The 15,021-nt window shown below is 44.3% G+C and overlaps 1 protein-coding gene across 10 annotated transcripts in view; it reads right to left on the bottom strand.

Moving 5' to 3' along the window:
* Window positions 1-15,021, bottom strand: part of BOC (BOC cell adhesion associated, oncogene regulated) — a 76,409-nt gene that overhangs the window by 33,329 nt on the left and 28,059 nt on the right. For 5 of the 10 annotated variants that reach the window (XM_063721769.1, XM_054551516.2, XM_063721770.1 and 2 more), the window contains 2 exons: window positions 4,174-4,351; window positions 3,240-3,518 (listed from right to left, as the gene is read on the bottom strand). The exons of the other annotated variants lie outside the window; for them this stretch is intronic. In XM_063721769.1, the coding sequence (XP_063577839.1) occupies window positions 3,240-3,518; window positions 4,174-4,255 (361 nt within the window). In that variant the 5' untranslated portion in view covers window positions 4,256-4,351. The remainder of the gene's footprint in view (window positions 1-3,239; window positions 3,519-4,173; window positions 4,352-15,021) is intronic. 10 annotated transcript variants of the gene reach the window in all.

Here is a 15,021-nt window from a genome sequence, read left to right on the forward strand (position 1 = left end):
TTTTTAAATGAAGGCTAATAAATTGTCTCTCCTCACACAGATACACCTTGAAGCAGAAGGAGGGCTCCAAGATAAATCTTCCACTCTCCAACTCTCCCTTTCCCAAACAATAAAAGGTTCAGCCTGGCTCCTAATTAGGCCAAATGAATGGTTATGGTCTTGAGTCTCTACAGACTTGTGCTGCCCATTTGCAGATGAAACCTCCATGTTGGATGAGCAGTGCTGCTCTTTAAGGGCACATGCATTGCTAAAAGGCACATCTCATTTGTAATAATCAACAACTGGAAAGGCCCTAATTGTCCAGCAACAGGAAAAGCGTAGAAGGTAGATGTTCTAGGACCACTAGTAATTACAATCGTAAGTACTGGTGGGGGCTGGGAGGGTGGACTAACCAGGAAGGGGCATGAGAGGACGTGGGGGATGGTTACATGGGTGGATGTACATGAAAAATGTATCAGTTGTTCACTTAAGATTAGTACACTTTGTGTACTTTACTGTATGCATTTTATTTATTTGGTTTTTGGAGACAGGGTCTCCAAAAAAGCCACATCTCATTTGTAAGAGGCTGGCTCACCCCAGCCTTGCCTCCTGGGCTCAAGCAGTCCTCCCACCTCCGAGACAGCTAGCAATACAAGTGCATGCCACCACGCCTGGCTATTTTTTTTAAAAAAATTTTTGTTCCTAGGCTGGTCTCAAAATCCCAACCTCAAATGATCCTCCTGCTTCAGACTCCCAAAGCGCTGGGATTACGGTTGTAAGCCATATTGTAATAATTATCTCTGATCTCTATGTGCCAGGCCTTGTATGCATTTTATACTCAATAAAAAAGTAAACATGGTCATATGGCCAATGGAGAATGCTTATCATACAACATCAAGAGAGAGAAAAGAACTTGTGTATTTGTTGTATCATTACAACATAAAAATATGAGCAGGGATAAAGACTGGAAGGGTATACTCCAAAATGATGGTGGTGGTTATATGAAGATAGCAGGCTTATGAGAGATTATTTTATATATATCCTAAACATTCTATAATGCAGTTATAATGTGAAAATATGAAAGTGGAGGCGGGAAGTGTACAATGATAGGAAACGTAGTTCTGACCTCAGCCCTTCTTGACGTGATGAGATGACCCCTCTGCACCCTCTACCTTCAACGCCCAAGCCTCATAGCAGCCCCTGCCCAACAAGCACAGCTGGAAGGGAGGGCCCCCTGGCCACCCACGGCCTGCCTCCCTCCCTGAGCACTCACAGGCTGCTCCCCAGAGGACAGGCACTCAGATTCCATGGGTGATCCTTCTGCCACAAAGAGGAGTGGCTCCATTGTGAGGGGGGCTCCGAGATACAGCCCATTGTCAGCCTGGCTCCTCAGGGAGACAGCTGAGGACATACTCTGCCTTCCCTCTGAGAAAAGGGCAGGCCTTGCTTGACTTTCCCAAGAAAAGAGGAATCCTGGCAGCCTCCATTCCACTGACCCATAGAGTGAAGCTCCTCCAGGGATCTGGGGACTGGAGGGCATGTAGGGGCTTTCCTCCATTCTGTTACTGCCTCTCCATCCCTCCCTACTCTCCTCCCAGGACTCAAGCTTCACCCACCCCAAGAACCCCAGCTGTCTTGGATAGAGGGGCATTTCAAAAGTTCGCTGCCTTAGGTAAGCCCCATGATGTAGCACCACCAACCTCCTGGAAGCACGTCATCCACAAGGGTGATGATGATGATGATGATGGTGACATGGATGCTCAAAGCAGGGCTTTCAGGGATAAGGGGGTGCTGCTGAGTCATGAGGGAATAAGCCCTGGAAATCTTCTCAAAGTTTAAATCCAAATACCATTAAAGTCTCAACAAGTTTCCCTATTTTCTACACCTCAGGCACCAGGAAAGGGGCCAAATTGGAGGCAGTTCTTTAAGCTTCCTGGCCACAGGCTCAGCATGTAAGAATGGCTATCAGGGGTGCTCTCCAGCCTTCAGTGCTGTATTGAATCCATCAAGTCTCATGTGCCCATACATAAAATGAGTAGAAAATCAGATAGTGTATGTGTTGTGCCTGGGACACAGCACACCAAGTGGCAGTCATATGCAAAGGTAGGACGTCTGTTTACTCACTTCCATCTAGCCTCATACAATGGGTCCTCGTAAGGCAGAATAAGTATAATGGCAACTAGAAACACCTGTCTTGGTAAGGCTCCTCTTCCAGCTATGACTATGTCAAGTCACTTGGCCTTTACTTTGCTCTGTTGAATCTTTATAATACACCCTCAAGTAATTTTGTAAAAACTATGCCTTTCACAAGCATAAAAGAAATAAGAGCGGTTATTAGGACGATCCGTCAGTGAGTGCATGGAAATGGAATTTACCGGAATTATTCAGTTGGGAGGGACCTTAGAAGCCATTTGGCCCTTGGTTTCCACATGTTGGTCTGAGGACCTATGTTCTTTGTCACATAATAGGAAAAAATAGAGGTCAGAAATAACACAATTTCTGTATCACAAATAGAATGTCTACAGACATAATGATTTTAATAAACTATCCTATACTGAGTGTAACAACATGAATAAAAGATGGCAAAACCAGAAAAAAAAAAGGTAGTGTGAAGTCTTCTCTTGGCATTTTCCTTGGTCCAAACTGTCACCTCATCTCTTCCTTGTTTCTTTTCTCTGTATCCCTTTATCCCTTTGCCACACAGTTTCCTTTTCATTATGTTCTAGTATTTATAAACCAGGCCTTTGGACTATGCTTGCCCCTCACAGAGAGACAGGAGGCCAAGTCTGGGCTGGGTGGGCTCTGACCAGACTACACATGGCCCTGCCCATGTCTCTTGGTGTCCTGTCTCTCCCTGCTCCGACTGTAACTGTGGTGAGAATGGAGGGAGGGGACTGGAAAGTGTGTGAGCAGTTGGGACAGTGCACCTACAGCCACAGGATGACCAAGTAGGAAGGTACAGCATGGCCCTGCTCTGGGGCCCACGGAACAGTTCTGCCATTCAAGAGCACTGACCAATTCCGCTCTCTGTAGACACTCACTCCAGATACAGCCTCTACTTGGAGTGAGGTTTTCCAAGGGCACAAGGGTCCCCCATCACTGGGCATTAGTAGGCAGCTACTGTTCTGATTTGACATTTCTGCAGTTAAGGCCCATTTCATGCTAAGACTAACAAGAGGCAGCATGAATGGTGGGGGCTTCAGGGTAGGAGAGATAAGGAGGGACCGCACCATGGCAGGGAGGCAAAGGAGCAGACTCACTGGCTAGTGTCACAGTGGCTGGCACGCTGGCCACAGCCCCCGCAGGCATCCGGGCCACACACTGGTACCGTCCCACAGTGTGGTTGTTAAGGGCAGTGATGACGAGGGTCCCGTGGGTGATGAGGACACCCAGAGCATCATCCGAGCCATTCAGCTCCTTTCCATTCAGGCGCCAGGTTACATTCATCCTTGGGGGTTCCACCACGCAGCCCAGGATCACAGTGCCTCCGGGCTTCTGGACGGTGGACGCAGGCTGGACGGTGACCTGAGGGACCTCATCTGGAGGAAGAACAGGGATGCAGCAATGAACTGATGCACCCAAGAAAACAACATCATGTTTTTAGAAGCATTGCACCCAGGAAGTCTTCCAGAAGTGGCCACCAGAGAAGTTGGTCTTTCTCCGACTCTACTGCTCTTGTCCATTTCCCAACCTGCCTTTGCTCCCAGAGAGTAGATGTGGAGTGAGAATGTACTGTAAAGGCAAGAGCTTGGGCTTTGCATTTGGACAGACCTGAGTCTCATCCCAGTGCCACTACTTCTGAGCCATGTGACTCTAGCCTTGTGAAGTGTCCGTTTCTTATCTGTAAAATGAAGCTAATATTGCTTGTCTCACAAGGTTATCATGAGGCTTGCAAACGATATGTGTAAATTGCCTGCCGTGACACTGTACGGTAAGTGCACAAAAAAAAGCAGTTATTATTATTACTTCTCCTCCTCCTCTGGTATAGCTTTGAAATGAGTCAAATACCAAACTGTAACCAATATGATGTTGTTGTGATCATGTCTCATCTTGTATTCTTGTGTCCCTGAAGGCCAGTGGGAATAAAGTGTTCTTTGAAATCCAGGTAAAGAAGGCCTTTTTAAAGAGTGATTGTAGAATGCGGAATGTTTCCATTTGACTGTAAGGGCAGGGAAAGGGAAGGAAAGCACTCACTCAAGTCAGCAAAGCAGCCTGCTGTGGCTAAGAGGAGGCAAACCAGTGTGACCTCAGGCCTTGTTCCTCTCCACGCCGTCATCGTCCCACGCAGCACGGTGTATCACAAAGGTCTGAAGCCAACGTCCCATAAGTCGCCAGGGTCACACAAAGAGATACTGCCGTCCCCGGCAACACTCTGTTGTAAGAGAGAAACGGAGAGCAATGGCCATGATGAGGATGCCTGGGGTGCACCTGTGGTTGCCACAGGGCCTGGCTTTGTCCCTCGTTCCCTGTTGGCAACATTCAAACTAGAGACCTGGTCATGCTGCTGGAAGACCAAAGAACACTATCGTGCCATTTCTCATCTAAAAGAAGCTTCTTATAAGTTGCCCCCTAGAGCTCTTTCTCTAGCTAGAAAGTGGTTTTACTGTAGTAAGAATGCTGGAGTCTTGCCCAGTGGATGGACAGCAACAAGGAGGAGGGGCAGAGGATACAGAGAGGCTGAGGCCTGCAGCCATATCCATGGCACAGGACAGTGACTATCTGGCACAGATGCTAGAACAGATGAGATTATTCTTACCATTTGCTTGCAAAAGGCCAGCTGGTCACAGCCATGTGCCCTGCCATGTGGTTAGTGCAGACTATTGCGGGACAGCAGTGCCGTGTGTGTGATGCATACAGAACGCCCTTGCAGGGAATGCTACTAAGTGAATGAATCCTAGCGTCTCAGTGACTCATGAAATATTTCCTGCTCTGATTTCCCTCACCCCAGCTCTATGCCTAGATCCCTGAAAACTCCCTTTTATTCCTGCAATCACCCTACTCTCCTCAGCTTGTCCGTAACATCTACTCCCACAGGTACAAACACAGCCCAAAGTCATAAGCCAGCCAAGACCCCTCACTTTCTCAGGGCACAGAGCCTTGTTTTCGCTTCACTCACTAGCTCCCACTTCTCTCTGCTCCCGGTGCTAGAAATTCTGAACTTTTCCGTCTCTACAAAATCTGCACTCTCGATTACCCAAGTTGTATCTCCACCCAGAACAACATTGCTTTGAGGCTCAGACCACACTGCACCTCCAGCCATCTGACAACACACCTCAGCTATCAGCCACCCTCTCCGCCTAGAACAGTAGCATCTCCTGTTCCAGAAGGCACAATTTTTTTATGCCTTTCTTAAGCTATGGTCCTTACAAGATTTATCAAAATCACATGGGCAAGTGTACATTCTAACACACACACACACACACACACTTCTGTCACAGCCAAAACAAAGATTTTGCTTCTGTGCTTTTCACTGATGGGTTTATAGAACATTAGCAAATAAGGATGGGGTATCAACAGCCTTATTAGGCAGGGAGGCATTGAAATGAGTTTGGATAACGTTGAAGGCAACATTCCAGTGATCTGCACAGTGGATCATTCACCTGTGGCAATATTAATAGCATATTTCTAGGAGTGTGACATACATTCAAAATGTTAACTCTTCTAGATCAATCTACCTAACCAGAGATTCTCTCGAAGATTTACGTTCACCACTTAAAACTCAGAAGTAGTAGTTAAGCTTCTCAACTGAGAGATGTGTTGTGCTGGTCAGTCCTAGAGTTCAGGCTGCCTGCAGAGACTGCTGTAAGAAACAGGAGACACCCAACATGCCTGACACAGGGGACTGTTGCTGTGTTGGGAAGTGCTTGGAATTAACCTAAACCTTTCCCTTCCCCAAGACCTGTGGTCCTTTGGCTTTCTGCCTGGCTGCAGAAGGGGCGAGGAGGGCCATATCCACACTGCCCAATGAGCACCCCTCCAAACCAGATGGAGGACCCCAGCCCCTAGCATTCTGTGGATGCTCGGAATGTTTTCCAAGAGTTCTTTCCCGATGGTTTGTATTTCCTCCCTTTGCCTCATAACTTCGACATCAGAGGACTCACAAGACTTCAGCACTACTCTGGGATAGGACAAGGGGATGTTTTCTAAAAGGGATTTGAAAGAACATTTTTAAAGAAGTTTTTCAAAAGTTATTTCCTGGCAAGTTAAGATAATTTCCCGTTGGTGTAGAGAGAGAGCTTTTGCTCTTTTTCAAACAATTCAGTAAATCAAAGGGTCATATTATTGGCAAAGTAAAATTCATGAAAGCTGCAAAGGATGTGAGTACAATTGGGAGGGGCTGTGGTGGTGGAGAGCTGGGGGTGCCTGCCACTACTCCAGGAACTCGCTAAGCTCTTATACAATGTATTTCCTTTAACCTTCTCATCAACCCTGCAAGGTGAGGACTATATCCCCATTTTACAGGACAGAAAATTGAGTTCCAGAAGTTAAGTTGCCCAGGATCGCATAACAGTAGGACTGGATTGAAACCCAGTTTGGGCTGATTCCAAAACTCTGTGCTTTTAATCACAAGAATAGCCTTTTTCCTTTTTTTTTTTTCCATCAGGGCTCTGTACCCAGTGGGTGGTTAGCAACCAGAGTTGATGTAGAACAGTGGGACATTTTAACAGTGATTTCTAGAGGGAAAGTTTACACCAAAAAGTAAGCTTTTGGTTTCCTCTCAATTTTCCAGATACTTGCTTTAATTCTCTAATTTGCTTTTCCCCAATGAGATAAGGTATTTATATAGATCATTGCATGAGTTCCCAGTTATGGGATTTTAGGGAACTAGCTTGTTCGAGTCATGCCCCAATTTCCCCAGGCCCTTAAGAAAATTGAGAGCAAATGTTCCTTCCATGCCCCAAGGAGGGAAGGAAGGGAGGGAGGAAGAAAGGGAAGAAGGGAGGTAGGGAGACAGAAAATGAACATAAAGTAATGAAGGGCAAAAGAGGACAAGCAGACGAAGAGGAATGGAAGGGTTGTTTCTTATCTGAATACACAGTGGCTACAGAGGTGTTTGGGTTGTAACAGCAACAAATATTTTACTGAGGAAATTCAGCCCAGACCCCCTCCTGCTTAACGAGGACCAGCCAAACAATTCCTGTTACTTCTGCACCCTCGGTAATTTATAAGGTTCAAAATGGAAACAGATCCTGTTGCTGCTGCCAGCCACCATCCTGCTTTCAAAAACAACAAGGAGAAAAGAATTGGGAGTGAGAGGGAGTGAGAAGGTGCAGGTATCCAGAGAGGGAGAAAGGAATTAACCCATTTATACCCACAACAGAGTTGTAAGAAGTACCATTTTAAGGACCCCAAAACAGGATGTGTGGGGTCTCATTCATATAAAAGCAGAACTATGACCAAAAAATATGGCTATGTTTGGGGAAGGTTGGGGGGCTTGGTCACTGGATGATGATTATAAATAAATAAATAAAATTATAAATGAATAAAATGATACATTTTATTTAGTATCTGGGGAAAGTGAGTTACTTTTTGAACCAAGTTACCTAGTGAGTTTGGTTTAGAAAGATAATTCTAGAGATTTCAGTTATCTGAGAACTTTATTTTAATGTTTAGGGAAAAAAGGCAAGTAAGGCTTAAGCTGGAGAACCTAATTGCAGTGTAACGTTGTCCCATTGTGAAATGAACAAAGTACAATTTCAAAGTTGGGTGAAGGCAACAATAAGGCCTATTATTTTTCTTGGCAATGCAAAATATACCTAAGATCCTTCTTATTTTCCTTAGTCATTTTCTGAGAAAAAGCGGAGAAATCAAGAAAAAAATATCAAAATCATTTGATACCTCATTGAGGCCTAAGTACTTGACAGTTTAAAGGGTTATTTGGACACACACAAAAAAAGAAAGAAAATGGGTCTGAAACATTTAACTGCTGACATACATGTTCTCCACTGAAATAATCTCTTCCAAACAGATGTTTTTGAAACTTTCCAAAAACAACAACAACAAAACACACTCTGGGGTTAAGACCAATCCTGAGAAACTGTAGCCTCAGAGTATTTGTTTTTTGAGAAAATTACAAACAACTGAGAGTCGATCATCATCAGGAGGAGGCCAGCTCCACTTCCTCCCAAGAGGCTGGCTGACTAACTGGACCAAGAGTGAGACAACACCACAAAAAAGCCGCCGGCTCATCCCCTGGACGCCCATGCCATGGCAGCTGTCTCAGAAAGGGAAGCTTCTATGATCTAAAACACAAAACATGCCCTTTGGATGTCCTAAGACCAATAACAAAGGTAAGCTGAATAGGAGAGAGTGTGATGCAGCAGATAGCACAAAGAGACTTTCTTAAAAACATTCTTCAAGTGGCAAGAATACGATCTGACAAAGTCTTTTGTTCCATTGGTGGAGAGGGACTAGCTACATGAAAAAGAAAAAATCCTGCTCTAAGTTACTTTTCATTTTGCATGCTCCCAATTTTGTAGAGTAAGAATCACCTTTCCCAATTGTCTTAAAGGCAGGGAAAGCTTTGCTCCTAGAAGGTGATGCCAAGTGTCTGGGGTGCAAGTGTTGGCAGCCCCCTATCTCAAGAAAGAGGGTAGTACTCCTGCACAGAAGAGAGGCATTGAGGCAAATATTGGGGAAATAAATGAATCCAATTTTCAGAGGGCTGAATATGTGAGTTTAGATAGACTTAGGAGAAGGAATTAAGAAAGGTTTACTGAGGAGGCTGAGGTAGGAGGATCACTTCAGCCCAAGAGTTTGAGGTTGCAGTGAGCTATGACAGGCACTGCACTGCATTCCAGCCTAGGCAACAGAGCAAGATGCTGTCTCTAAAAAAAAAAGAAAGAAAGCTTATCAAAACAGCAGGTTGTATACCTTTAAATATATACAAAAAACAAAGGTCATTTTTACTTAAAAATTTGTATTTGACACACAGACCTAATTTAAAAAAATTTTTTTATTAAAATTTTTTTTAATTCAGAGGGACCTCAGAGAAAATAAAAAAGTATCCTAGAGTAACGCCTAATGTGTTTTGAATGTTATGAATGATATGTCAAGGCTGAATGAGTCTAAGTGATTTGTAGAAGGTCTCCCAGCTAATTCAGAAGGGAGACTTTGGGCTACAAGTCAGGTCTTCTCACTCCTAGTCCAGTGCTCCTTTTACTATCTTAACACTACCTCCTAGCAAATTGTTTCTGTAGCCACATTAACCAACTGGCTAGAAACGGTTTCAAAGCCAATTTTAGAATGTTTCTGAATTTACTTCCTTATACATAAGAATAATGTTACCTGGATCATTATCTATAACAGTAACTTTCTGTGTTATCATTTTTATCCTTTCATCATCTACAGTCTAATCTATAAAAATCTCCTACTGTTCACTGCATAAGCCCCTTCCATAGAATTTTCTGCAATGATGGAAATATTCTATATTTGTGCTGTCTAAAGCACTAGATAGCTACTAGCCACTCAGGGCTATGAAATTCTCAAAATGTGGCTAATGTGACTAAGACACTGAAGTTTTAATTTTCTTTAAATTTAACTTAAATAACCATACAGAGTTAGTGGTTGCCACATTAGACAGCACAGTTCTAGACTAATATCTGGAACATCTACCCAGAACACTCTGATGTCAAATAGGGGAGAAAAACAAACAACAGTTTGATGTTTTTAAGTATAAGTCATGCTCTAGCCAGCCTCTAAATATATTTTACCTTATTCCTCATCCAAATTTTGTGAATGAGTCTTCTATTAACAAATGATGTGTGCCTTGACTTTTAATTATTAATATTACTGGGAAGAAAAAAATATTGCTATACTCTACCACATACAACACAATATGCAAGGTACTGTGAGTATTAGAAAATGGATTCAGTCCTTAGGAGCTTAAAGCAATATTTGGGACATAAATTCACTAGCACCCAGCAAATATCCACAAGCTCCTCTTCATTTCCTAGCCTCCTCTGCAGTGAGCTTAGGGCCATGTGACTAGTGCTGGCCAATGAACATGTGTAAGTGAACTTCACGTGTCACTACTGGGCCATGGCGGTTAAGAGATTGACAGCTGCTTCCATCTTTGCCTCGCCAGTCTGGTGACCATATGTCACATGGTTCAGAAGGCACAGCTATAAGATCGAAGCAATTAGCTCAAGATGTGACATGAGAAGAGGTCTGTTGCACAAAACCACTGAAATTTTGTGATTATTCTCCTGTAACAACTCTGGCATTCTTTAATACGTTCACTGATCAGTTCAGTCACCAATGTGAAGTGGCAAATGAGAGCAGAGGCAGAAGAGAGTTTTCAGTTCAGGTCTTAAGGGAAGGTGTTCTGGAAATAGGATTTGAAACTGGGCCTCTTGAGGTATGTACAAGCAAGGGGGATGAAGGCACAGCAGGAAGGTGATACCGACTTGGTGGGAATGCTAGTCTTGTGTTTGCAGAGTGGTGAGGGTGGTGTGCCAAACAGGTGGGTTTATCTGTAACAGTGATCTCCAAACTTCCCTAATCCTACGACCACCTGAGTGAAATATTCTGGGCAAACATCCCTAATATGTGCATACTTCTCTACTTATAAATCACATACACGCACTGCAGAACTAAAATGTTAAAAAGAGTAGGTAAAAATGAAACTATATTTTAATAACTCCTTAACCATGATTGTCTTAAAATAGCATTAGCTAATACCTTAAGGTAGAACGCCTATTTAGGATTAGTATCATCACTAATGATATGGGTGTAATCTCTTTCAAATAGTCTGCTTGACTGTTAATTATTTTGTTGACTTCTCATCAGAAGTGATTCCATTATCATTGTTTTTACTCCCTCCTGTGGCTTGAAAAGGGTCAGCTCTGCTGTTTTCTTCCTGTTTGCATGTGCTTGGATTATCAGCCTTCTCTTCAACACAGTTTCTTTGTAGCAATCTCTTTAAGCCACTTGTCCTCTTGTGAGAGTTAATTTAGTTAAACTAAATAATATAATCTGTAAATCCACTTAAGGGAGAACAGGAAAACTGGGGAGTGAATGAACGAGTGAGGCCCCCACACTGTCAAGCCGTTTACCCATGGAGATGCCTGGGACACTGTTGTGACACATGACAACCTCATGTACAGACCGAAGGCACCACTGCCAACCCCTATATTAAATATTAGCAAAGCTGAATTTCTTTCCTATTCCTTTTTTAGGTAGAAAAAAACATTAAGGGAATCTCTACTGTTATCTTACAGTGCTCCAACGGAATTGCTTATATTTTTTCCCCTTGGCACTTGCACCCCACTTTGGAGACTTACGCAAAAAGAATGAAAAGAGACAAGGTAGGACACTGAGATTGGGTCTTACTGTGGAAGACCAGAGAAAAGAGTTTAAAATTCATACCACAGAAGGAGAGGAGTTAGTGATGGTTTTAGAGCAAGGGAGTATATAATCAAAGTGGCATTTTGGGGAGATTAGCAAAACCTGGGTTCCTCTCACTGAACCCAGAATTTATAACAAAGTGCTAACAAACACAGCCTATTTCCACTCACCATCAAGGCAAGCAGAAAGGGAAGGAGCCAGGATAGAGCATCTTTCCTCGGGGAGGAACCCCCCATAGAGAGAAGCCACCTCTGCCATCTGAGTCAAGGAGAAGAGGTCTTATCTTTTGATTTGCCCACCGAGCTTCTGGTAAAACACGTCTAATCCTCTCCCCGCTCCAGCACTGGAGGAAAAAGTTACTGGGGAGTTTTCTTTGTCACTCATACCTCTTCCCCAAAATGACCTCATTTCTTTTAAGAGATTTTTAAAAAAATCTACAAATCTACCCACGGTGTGGGGGGTTTTATTGCTAAACTGGAAAACCGAAAGAAAAGGAAAACCACTTCCTTTCTTCTACACTCCCGGCTCAATTCCCCCACCCCTGTTCCATATAAATTCAATTTGACAACCCTGCTAATTGGATAAACGCAGCTCCTACACTCCTAGAAGGCCGTTCTCTTTTCTTTTTTTTTGTTTTTGGAGGGCTCAAAACAGGGTGATTGTGCTGTTCTTTAACACAATTCCATCTGCTTTATTTCTCTCTCTTCATTCAGAGCTCCTCTTGAATATTTATGAAGCCTTCCCTCCTCGCCTCTCCCCTTTCTACCCCACCTCCACCCTCCTTCCTCCCTCAACCTCCCTCTCTCCACCCTGCCTCCAGCCTCCTCCTCCTCCCTTCTCTGAGTCAGGACAAAAACCTTTCAAATGGCCCCCCCTCCTTGCTTTAGATAAACACAGGCAGTGTCAAGTGTGAGGAGTAGGGGGAGGTGGGGAGGGGGTTCAACTGCCAGTCAAGCCACTGGCCTTCAATGCGGCCCTGGGGCCTACCCTAATCTGCTGCATGCTTGCCATATGGGGGCTGTGTTGCCCCGGGAAACACTAACAGGCAGAACGGAGCTTAATAGAGTCCATATTCATTGTAATGCAGTGAGATAGCTCAAGGCACCACTGCCCCTTCCCGGTTTCATTCTTCTGTTTCCCACTTTCTTTCTGTTTTTCCTCCTTTTTTCTTTCTTTCTTCCTTTCAAAAGGTCCTGGTACCCAGAGAGCTCTAATCTAGAGAGGCTGGGGCTGGTGGAAAGGCTGGACTTTGGGGTTAGGTGTGAGGACTGCCATGGTGGTGTTGGGGGCTGGGGAGAAGTGAGAAGTAGGAGTTCCCGGGAGAGCAGAGGGGGAGAGGGGTGCAGCATCCACACAGGGCCAGGAACACTTGGTGTTGTGTGTGCAGATGTGTGCAGGTTTGAGTCTGCACATGTGTAAGGGAGTATGGGTGGGTGAGTGTGGTCTCTGGAAGAGCACCCAACCATCAGGGCCTTTGGGGACACAAACCTTCATATTTAGCCACCTATGCCTAGGTATTTCTGACTCTGTCTCTTGAATCCTCACCCCAGCCCTACCTCAATCCCAGTCAATACAAGGTCATTAAGGCCAGTGATATCTACCTTCCTGGGCTATCAGGCCTGTGGCCAATTCTCAGCTCTCCAGTGGCCTTGAGAAGTCACAGATGTGGTGCTGGGATGAAACCACTTTAGAAATAAACCCCTATGGGGCAGAGGACGCACCAGCCTGCCAAGTTTGGCCCATTTCCTCCTCTGGTTCCTCTGGCTCTGGCTGAGGAGGAGGTGAAGGTGTGGTCTGCCACAGCCAAGCTAAGGGCATTAGGGGCCTCTCTGCATTACGGGAGTGGGCTGTCTAGTAGGGTGGGCCTTGTCACAAGTATATCTGCTGGAAGTCAGGCTTGGGGATGCCTGAGGTCTAAGGGCATCTTCCTCTGCAGTGCTTAAAAAGGAAGGAGGAGCAGGGAATGTAGGAAGGAAACATAGTAAATTTCTCCCATCTTTGCAGCAAAAATAAAATTCATAACCAAGATATGATAGAATTCCTCAAAGGATAGTTTTCATAAGTTGTAAAACCTAAAGCTATTTGTTCTGTGATTGTAAAAAATCACAAATTTAAATCAGGATAGAAAAAAAGGAAAATTAAAAGAACTTTCATGTATTTCCCTATAGTTGAAACTTTAATCCTATGGTATTTCTAACACATAGAAGGAGCTCAATAAATGGTTCCTGAATGAATACGTGCTCTTAGAGTTTTACTACTAGTGACAAACAACTTGGAACGCTCCCTGACAACCACAGTCAGGGTTGGGGCAGATGAAAATGGCTTTAGGAGAAGCAAAAGGCTCCTACTGTTATGTGTGGCAATAACCCTGACAGAGTGGTGCGAGTATCTCACAGGTGTCCTTTGTTATCCCCTCCTCCAGTACCAAAGCCAGGTAGGCTAAGTCATCTGAAACTGCTAAAACCAAGGCAGACACTGTGCTTGTTGTTGTTGTTTTTTGCCTTCCAAGCTTGATACATTCTACATTCCCTGTTCTTATCCACTGCCGAGATGCATCATCAATCTCTAGTTTCCTAGCTCAACCCAAGGCCGTATATCCCAACAATTTTGCAGGGAATGGTACACTGGCTATTTCAGAGGCCAGGTACAATTTCAATTCCTGGCTCTCAAACCTAAGTATCATGCGGTTATCTGAAATGCTATCCAGAGGCCAGTCTCAGCAACTTGGTCCTCGGTATGAACTCCCTGATGACTCCTGGAATCTTAGAAAAGCCAGAGTAGGTGGAGACACACAACTGAGCTGGGTCTAACAGGACTTTGTGAACAGTTAGCCTCCCTGTGGAAGCCTTCCCTGCAATTTCTTTTTTCTGTACAGTCCTCCTCTGGGTTACTGTGACCCAGGATATTTCATGGCTTACAGAGGAGAGCTCCACAAAAGGGCAAGCAGAGCTATCTGGAGCTCTCTGGCAAGCCAGTCTTGGAGCACTCTGAGGGCACCACGGAGCAGCCAAGCTCTTCCCAACCTTCCCTGCAAAGAGCACATTGGTCAGTAATCTTTCACTCCAGAAGCCTCTGGGTACCAAGTATGCTCTGAACCTGGTGACAAGCCCGCCATGTGGGCTGTGAGCATATAGGGGTGGGAAGAAGTATCCCTAACAAGCCTGTGCAGGAATGAAAGCATGTATAGTATGTGACATGGAAGGAGCCTGAAATGCCAACTCATAAGGAAGGTAGGGACAGTTACTCTAGTCTAAACCAAATCCTTGCCTTTTATGTCACTGCTCAGAGGACACCCATTAATAACCTGCTTATACAAACATAAACTCGTCTACTCTCCTATCTTCCCTAAAGCCATGAAAAGATTTGCTACCTACTTGGCTGCCCAACCTTGGAGTCATCTTGTCTCCTGCTTATCCCTGCTTCTCCGCCCCAGTATCTGATCAGTTGTATGGACTCTACCTCTGCCATGAGCAGTGTTGTCCAACAGAAATGTAATTCCAGCCCCCTATGTAATTTTAAATTTTCTAGTACCCACTTAAAAAAAAAACAGATGAAGATAATGTAATGTCTTTTAACATGATATATCCAAAATTTATAATTTCAACATGTAATCAAGATAAAAATTGAGACGCTTTTACGCTTTGTTTTATGCTGTCTTCCAAATCTAGTGTATCTTTTGTATTTACTGCACAT

Source organism: Pongo abelii, chromosome 2 (assembly GCF_028885655.2).
Source record: "Pongo abelii isolate AG06213 chromosome 2, NHGRI_mPonAbe1-v2.0_pri, whole genome shotgun sequence".
NCBI lineage: Eukaryota > Metazoa > Chordata > Mammalia > Primates > Hominidae > Pongo > Pongo abelii.